Source organism: Eucalyptus grandis, chromosome 7, assembly GCF_016545825.1.
Source record: "Eucalyptus grandis isolate ANBG69807.140 chromosome 7, ASM1654582v1, whole genome shotgun sequence".
Classification (NCBI taxonomy): domain Eukaryota; kingdom Viridiplantae; phylum Streptophyta; class Magnoliopsida; order Myrtales; family Myrtaceae; genus Eucalyptus; species Eucalyptus grandis.
The window spans coordinates 21,462,649-21,470,759 of record NC_052618.1 but is presented as its reverse complement, the minus strand read 5'-3'; the positions used below and the strand labels follow the sequence as shown (position 1 = coordinate 21,470,759).

Below are 8,111 nucleotides of genomic sequence, written 5' to 3'. Positions count from 1 at the left end.
GGTGAAAGGTCGATTTTCTTGGAGTGCCGATTCTCTACTAACAATGAAAAAAAGGTGGATAAGACCGTATGTGGAGAACACATTTTATACTGATGGCGTATGATCGGAACCGGTGGAAAAAGACATGGATGAAAGACGCCAAGTCACTGATCAATATATATGACAGAAGGAACATACAGGATACTGGAAAAACATTTATTCGCACCAAAAGAGCTCACTAGAAAACAACGCGAATGATGAATATAATTCCAAAAGATATCAAATGACAACACACATGTATGCGAGCAATCTTTACAAGCAAAGGGCGGAGCCCAACAGCTTAAAGATACACTGAGATAACTAGACATGGTACTAAAATCTTCAGGGACTGGTGGCTGGAGGAGGAGTAAGGAAAGGAATGGAAGGAATCTTAGGGAGAGAGGTAGGGATGCCCGGCACCGGGGGCAAGGCGGTTGGCACGGTTGGCATGCTTGGAAGTGGCGGCAGAGCAGTGGTGGGCAATGTTGGCTGGGTGGTGGGCAGCGTCGGCAATGTGGGCTGAGGCAGAGTCGTAGGGATGGTAGGCAATGTGGGAATGGATGGCAATGGTGGCATTGAAGTCGGTATTTTTGGCATCGTGGGAAGGGACGGTATGGATGGTATAGTTGTCGGTATTGGTAGTGTTGGTATTGTGGGAAGGGACGGTATGGATGGCATAGTTGTTTGCAGCAGATGACGAGCTCCGAAGCTCATGTTGGAAGTTGAGAGAACTAGGGCGATGAAGAGAACAAAGCTCTTTGAGGAAGCAGCCATGTCAGGAACTGGAGTGTGGATTTTATGTTGTGAAAGGCTCAAGGACTTGAAATTAATGAGCTAAGAGGAATGGATTGCTACTTGTGTGAGTAAATGGAGGAAGGAGATGGGAGTTTATATAGCAAGAGGTAGTTCAAATAGAAATTTGGGTTGTGATAATAAGTTGGTGACTGGCTTTTGGGTATGGTTAGGAAAAAGAATAAAAAACAGAACATCTCTTTTATTGGCTCTTTGTTAGCTCACCTCTTCGGCTCAAATCTCCTGACAGATGGCCAATGCTTTCGTTGAAGTCAAGCTTCGCATCTATATTTGTGGAAGGCAACTGAATAACTTGCTATTTTCTTAGGTTGATTGTTAACTTGCTTTTGATTTTAAACATATAATTCTAAGGTTGGTATGTATTGCATTGACCGATCTCCGTGAAATTTCGACTCCGTCAAAGATCCGGTCTACTGTTAAGTGGTTGGGCTTTAGCCATTAGTTATTTGTTTTTTTTTTTCTTTTTACACAAATGATGAAAAGAAGGATTAACATCACTAAAAATTCTAAATTGATATACCCGTACTACATTTACTCCAAATTAGTTTTTGTGTAAAAAATATATTCTAAATTGATACAACAATGCCATATTTATCCCAAATTAATTTTCTATATTATAAAAAATTCTAGATCATTACATTTGTACCACATTTATTCTAACTTTTTTGTGTTACAAAAGATTCCAAATAGAAACTCTTAACTATGTTTAAAGCTAATGATTTGAACTTGAGATCGAGAAGTGAAGCGGATAGTCAAGAAAATGAGGCATTTACGAGCTATCTGAGAGTTTTTTGAAATTGAAGTAATCAACGAACTCCATTTCTAATCTTTACCAAAAAAAATAAAAAATGAATTCCATTTCTAATAGAATAATTGGCTTAAACACATGTTGATAATGTTGATTTTTTGAATAGATTGCTTTTACGGATATTGAAATGAACAGAAACAGGTTAAGAAGGCTGATCTCGAGTTTTGTTTTTTTTTTTTGTGATACAAAAATAAGTTTTGGGCAATTGTTGTATGATTGTACCAATTTGGGATTTTTCACAACATGAAAAATTAGTTTGGGGCAAATGGGTACAAGTAATATAGTTTGGGATTTTTTGTGGCACAAAAATTAGTTTAGGCTAAATTTGGTGGTGCTATTAACCCTAGAAAGAGTGAAAACTGGATACAAACATTCCATTAAGAATAGTTAAAGTCTTATCTCCTTTGAGATTGCTGTCTAGTGTTGACAAACAAATTATGTTCATGGGATAGTTCCTATCATATATAGATAAAGCCACAGTTGAGAGTGTTCATTCTAGTGCTCGTCATGTGACACTTCTCTTTAACTCTATATTCGTCTTGTGGCTCAGTGTTCCTTATAAATTACTTATGTGTTATTGTGCACTATTATATGTTATTTTCAAATGCTAATAATAGATAAAGTCAATATTTAAACATCTTCAAATGCTAAAAAAATCTAGAGCAAAACTTAGTTGAAACAATTAACTTAATGATTGGTTTAAAATAAGAATAGGATATAGACGTGTGTTTTCTGTGCCTTAAAATTGTAAGAGCACATAGAAAACCTTCGATTGATGCCAAAAGATGTTCAGAACTCCAAAATGTGGGGTTGACTCTGAAGGACGCAACACAAGGTTCGTGAATATAGTGTTGGTATCATTGTTTCTTGTTTATTATCTACCTTTTCTCTCCTTGTGTTTTAGATTGATAGATTTAGAAAACAGCTTGAAATACAATTTAAAAAATATATGTCAACTTGAATATAGTAATGGTGGAAAAATCATCCTAATCAATTTAAATTACTTAAGCCTAAGAAAATAGAATTACTAATACGATTTAAATTACAAAAGGCATGTAAGTTAGATTATTGAAATATCACGTGACTTAATAATGGATTTCATATACTTTTGGGTTAATATTCTGAAAAATCTCAAATTGGTACACTTGTGACAAATTTACCACAAACTAATTTTTTAATCATGAAAAATTCTAAACCGGTACACATGTAACAAATGTACCTAAATGATCACAAAAAACTTAAAATTGATATACTTGTGACAAATTAACCCAAATTAATAATATATATATATATATATATATATATATTTTTGTGATCGAGAATCATTGAGCTGCTTTTGTTAGCTTACGCCGATTTGAGGTCTCATGGGCCTTAGCAGTGGAGGCCCAACAACGACTATACCTCGGGGGAAATTGGCCTAGTAACCCACCGTTGGGGCCCCTTACTTTAATCGCTAATAACGCAGGGTTTCGAATCCTTGACCTTCTTCATTGGAGGAGAGATTTCAACTAATTGTGCTGCCCTTCTTCGTTGGAGGAGAGATCTCAACTAATTGCGCTGCCCACTGGTGGGTTACCCGAAATTAATTTGTTCGACCACAAAAAATCCCAAAATTGTATTTTTGTGACAAATATACTATTCGTTAAATTAGATTGATGCCATAAAAAATCACAAAAATTGTACGACTGTGATATACGAAGAATAAAATTCCAAACTGATATACTAGTCAACTGTCATATGTCATAAAACTTAGCAAGTTGGTAATGAAATTTAACAGAATCTAACATAGGATAAATTTTTTACAAGTGTATCAGTTTGGGGTTTTTGGTGATCATAATATTAGTTTTAAGTAACTTTGCAACATATGTACTAGTATGAGATTTTTCAAGGTATTAACCCTGAAAAGCTCATACTTCACTCTTTCATTATAAATAGCTCATCCCATTTTGCATTTCTTCCTCCTTCGCTGGTTTTGGAAATACTTCAATTCACGTGTTTAATGAGTTTCGCACTTTTGTGTCTCATCTTACCTGTCGGGTTAAACTTTTGACTCGAATGATTGTGGGCAAAGATGATTCAAGCGCTTGAATTTTGACGCTTGAGTCAGAAAGTCCTTCGCTTCATATCATTAGTCACAGGATTTTGTGCTGCCGAAGCTACAACGACCCACATAATTTTGTTGCAAAAGGGTTGGCCCTTAAGCCACTAAATAAAAATTTGTTTCTATTGAGTCTCTATTTATGCTTTTTGTCATGAAATATTTTGCGGTGTAAAGTATACTGTTCTGCTATAAAATTATTCAATTTTGTTTCCAAGGTCTATTGCCACAGGCCTTTAGCCATGACATCTCCGCCACCAAGATTTTCGTGGCAATAAGCCTTACCCACGAAATTCCAGGCTTCTTGGCCAATAATTCCGCGGCGGCGAAAGGTCGATTTTCTTTTAGTGCTGATTCTCCACTAACAATGAAAAAAAGGTCTATAAGGCCGTACACAGAGAGCACATTTTTGTACTGATAATGTATGTTATAGTTACTAACAAGCTTGAAACAGTGGAAAGGACATGGAAGAATGGAAGCCAAGTCACTGATCAATACATATGATAGAAGGTACATACAAGATGCTGGAAAAACATTTATTCGCATCAAAAGAGCTCACTAGAAAACAATGTGATTGAAAAATATAATTCCAAAAGACATCAAATGACACACCACACATAAATGCGACCAATCTTTACAAAGAAAGGGCGGACCCCAACAGCTTAAAGATACACTGAGATAACCTCATATGGTACTAATATCTTCAGGGGCTGGTGGCTGGAGGAGGAGTGAGGAAAGGAATGGAAGGAATCTTGGGGAGAGACGTAGGGATGCCCGGCACCGGGGGCAAGGCAGTTGGCACGGTTGGCATGCTTGGAAGTGGCGGCAGAGCAGTAATGGGCAATGTTGGCTGGGTGGTGGGCAGCGTCGGCAATGTGGGCTGAGGCAGGGTCGTAGGGATGGCAGGTAATGTGGGAATGGACGGTAAAGGTGGCAGTGAAGTCGGTATGGATATTTTTGGCATCGTGGGAAGGGACGGAATGGATGGTATAGTTGTCGGTATTGGTAGTGTTGGTATCATGGGAAGGGATGGTATGGATGGCGTAGTTGTTTGTAGCAGATGACGAGCTCCGAAACTCATGTTGACGGTTGAGAGAACTAGGGTGATGAAGAGAACAAAGTTCTTTGAGGAAGTAGCCATGTCAGCAACTGGAGTGTGGATTTTATGTTGTGAAAGGCTCAAGGACTTGAAATTAATGAGCTAAGAGGAATGGATTGCTACTTGTGTGAGTAAATGGAGGAAGGAGATGGGAGTTATATAGCAAGAGGTAGTTCAAATAGAAATTTGGGTTGTGATAATAAGTTGGTGACTGGCTTTTGGGTATGGTTGGGAAAAAGAATAAAAAACAGAACATCTCTTTTATTGGTTCTTTGTTGGCTCACCTCCTCAGCTCAAATATCCTGCCAGATGACCAATGCTTTCGTTGAAGTCAATCTTCGCATCTGTCTTTGTGGGAGGCAGCTGAATAACTTGCTATTTTCTTAGGTTGATTGTCAATTTGCTTCTTGATTTTAACATATAATTCTAAGGTTGGTTTGTGCTGCATTGACTGATCTCCCCGAAATTTGGGCTTCATCAATGATCTAGTTAATTGTTTGGGCTTTAGCCATTAGTTTTTTTTTTTTTCTTTTGGTTACACAAATGATAAAAAGAAGGGTTAATACCACTAAAAATTCTAAATTGGTATACCCATATTATATTTACTCCAAATTAATTTTTATATAAAAAAAAATCTTTGAACAATACAATCATGCCACATTTATCCTAAGCTAATTTTTATGTTATTTCTAGACCATTACATTTGCACCGCATTTACTTTAACTTTTTTCTGTTACAAAAAATTCTGAACAAAAACTCTTAATTATGTTAAAAAAGCTAATGATTTGAGCTTGAGATTAAGAAGTGAAGCGGATAGGCAAGAAATGAGGCATTTATGAGCTATTGGAGAGTTTTTTGAAATTAAAGTAATCAATGAATTCCATTTCTAACCGAGTAATTGGCTTAAACACATGTTGATAAGGTAGAATTTTGAATAGATTACTTTTACGGACGTTGAAATGACAAGAAACGGGTTAAGAAGGCTGACATTGATATTTTTTGTGATAGAAAAATAAATTTGGGGTAATTGTGGCACAATTACCCCAAATTAGGATGTTAATTGAGATTTTTTGGGCTGACATTGAGGATGATTCTGAAGGACGCGACGAAAGGTTTGTGAATATAGTATTGGTATTGTTGTTTCTTGTTTATTATCTACCTTTTTCTCTCCTTGTATTTTAGATGAATAGATTTAGAAAACAGCTTGAAATACAATTTAAAAAATATACGTCAGCTTGAATATATTAATGGTGGAAAAATCATCCTAATCAGTTTAAATTACTTAAGCCTAAGAAAATAGTATTACTAATACGATTTAAATTACAAAAGGTATCTAAATTAGATTGTTGAAATATAATGTGACTTGACAATGGGTCTTATATACTTTTTATATACATGTGATGTTGGACATACTTCACTCTCCATTATAAATAGTTCATCCCATTTTGCATTTCTTCCTCCGTTCGCTGGTGTTGGGAATACTTCAATTCTCATGCTTTATGAGTTTCGCACTTTTGTGTCTCATCTTATTTTTCAGGTTAAACTTTTGACTCGAATAATTTTGGGCGAAGATGATTCAGGCGCTATGAAATTCGACGCTTTGGTCAGAAAATCTTTCTTTGCCCCATATCATTACTCACCGAACTTTGAGTCGCCAAGTCGACAAAGCGACAACAACCCACATAATTTTCGTTGCCAAAGTTTAGCCCTTTAGCCGCGAAATAAAATCTGTTGCTTTTGAGCGTCTACGCATTTTGTCATGAAATATCCCGTGGTGAAATATGTACTTTTTGCTACAAAATTACTCGATTTCATTTCCAAGGTCTATTGCCACGGGCCTTTAGCAATGACATTTTGGCCACCAAGATTTTCGTGGAAAAAAGCCTTAGCCATGAATTTCCAGGCTTTTTAGCCAAGAATTCCGCCGTAGTGAAAGGTCGATTTTCTTGTAGCACCGATTCACTAACAACAATTAAAAAAGGTGGATAAGGCCGTGTGGGAAGAACACATTTTTATCCTGATGGGTTGTGTGTGTGTGAGTTATAGTTACTAACAAGCTTGGAAGAGGCGGAAAAGACATGGATGAATAGAAGCCAACTCACCGATCAATACATATGATGGACGGTACATACAAGATACTGGAAAAGACATTTATTCGCACCAAAAGAGATCACTACAAAACAATGTGATTTAAAAATATAATTCCAAAAGACATCAAATGACACACCACACATATATGCGAACAATCTTTACAAAGAAAGGGCGGACCCCAACAGCTTAAAGATACACTGAGATAAACTTATATGGTACTAAAATCTTCAGGGGCTGGTGGCTGGAGGAGGAGTGAGGAAAGGAATGGAAGGAATCTTAGGGAGAGACATAGGGATGCCCGACACCGGGGGCAAGGCAATTGGCATGGTTGGCACGCTTGGAAGTGGCGGGAGAGCAGTGGTGGGCAATGTTGGCTGGGTGGTGGGCAGTGTTGGCAATGTGGGCTTAGGAAGGGTCGCAGGGAAGGCGGGCAACGCCGGAATGGACAGCAATGGTGGCAGCGAAGTCGGTATTGATGTTGTTGGTATTGTGGGAAGGGACAGTATAGTTGTTGGTATCGGTAGTGTTGGTATTGTGGGAAGCGACGGTATGGATGGCATGGTTATTTGCAGTAGATGGCTTGTTCCGAAACTCATATTGGCAGTTGAAGAACTAGGGTGATGAAGAGAATGAAGCTCTTTGAGGAAGCAGCCATGTTGGTAACTACAGTGTGGATATTATGTTGTGAAAGGCTCAAGGACTTGAAATCAATGACCAAAGAGGGATGGATTGCTAATTGTAGGCAATGGAGGAAGAGGATGGGAGTTCATATCGCAAGAGATGGATGTGTGGAGTTTAGTATTGTGACAATAGGTTGGTGACTGGCCTTTGGGTATGCTTAGGAAAAGAAAAACCGAACATCTCTTTATAGTTTCCTTGTTAGCTCCCCACCTCAGCTCAATCTTCCACTTGCCAAAAGAAAAGACAAAGGTCAAATCTGTTATTTTTGTTCTGAGAGATGGCCATGCTGTCATGAAGTCAAGCTTCACAGATGTCTTTGTGGAAGGTAACTGAACAACTTGCTTCATAACGTACCAATATCTAGGTTGGGTGTTAACTTGTTCCTGGATTTTAACATGTCAATCTAGGTTTCTTTGTGTTGGCTTGACTGATCTCTCCGACCTTTGGACTTCAACAATTCCATTACATGTTGGTCTACCGTTAGAGCGATGGTGGATTTAGCC

At 37.7% G+C, this 8,111-nt stretch overlaps 2 protein-coding genes across 2 annotated transcripts; both read left to right on the top strand.

Annotated features, from left to right (window-relative positions):
- Positions 1-556: 556 nt before the first annotated feature.
- LOC120295973 (uncharacterized PE-PGRS family protein PE_PGRS20) lies at positions 557-4,621 on the top strand. Its single transcript, XM_039317607.1, has 2 exons — positions 557-700; positions 4,445-4,621. Exons 1-2 carry the CDS (start codon positions 557-559, stop codon positions 4,619-4,621), a joined length of 321 nt encoding a protein of 106 aa, XP_039173541.1.
- Positions 4,622-4,636: 15 nt separating this feature from the next.
- LOC120295972 (uncharacterized PE-PGRS family protein PE_PGRS54) lies at positions 4,637-7,548 on the top strand. The gene is made up of 3 exons (XM_039317606.1): positions 4,637-4,780; positions 6,374-6,439; positions 7,159-7,548. Exons 1-3 carry the CDS (start codon positions 4,637-4,639, stop codon positions 7,546-7,548), a joined length of 600 nt encoding a protein of 199 aa, XP_039173540.1.
- The last annotated feature ends 563 nt before the right edge of the window (positions 7,549-8,111 follow it).

Bases quoted from the DNA above. Each gene is read 5' to 3' on its own strand.
- LOC120295973 (XM_039317607.1), top strand. From the start codon at position 557: ATGGTAGGCAATGTGGGAATGGATGGCAATGGTGGCATTGAAGTCGGT. The intron at 701-4,444 runs GTTTGCAGCAGA...TAATATCTTCAG, and splicing joins ACGGTATGGATGGCATAGTT to GGGCTGGTGGCTGGAGGAGG.
- LOC120295972 (XM_039317606.1), top strand. From the start codon at position 4,637: ATGGCAGGTAATGTGGGAATGGACGGTAAAGGTGGCAGTGAAGTCGGT. The intron at 4,781-6,373 runs GTAGTTGTTTGT...CTTATTTTTCAG, and splicing joins GAAGGGATGGTATGGATGGC to GTTAAACTTTTGACTCGAAT. The intron at 6,440-7,158 runs GTCAGAAAATCT...TAAAATCTTCAG, and splicing joins CTATGAAATTCGACGCTTTG to GGGCTGGTGGCTGGAGGAGG.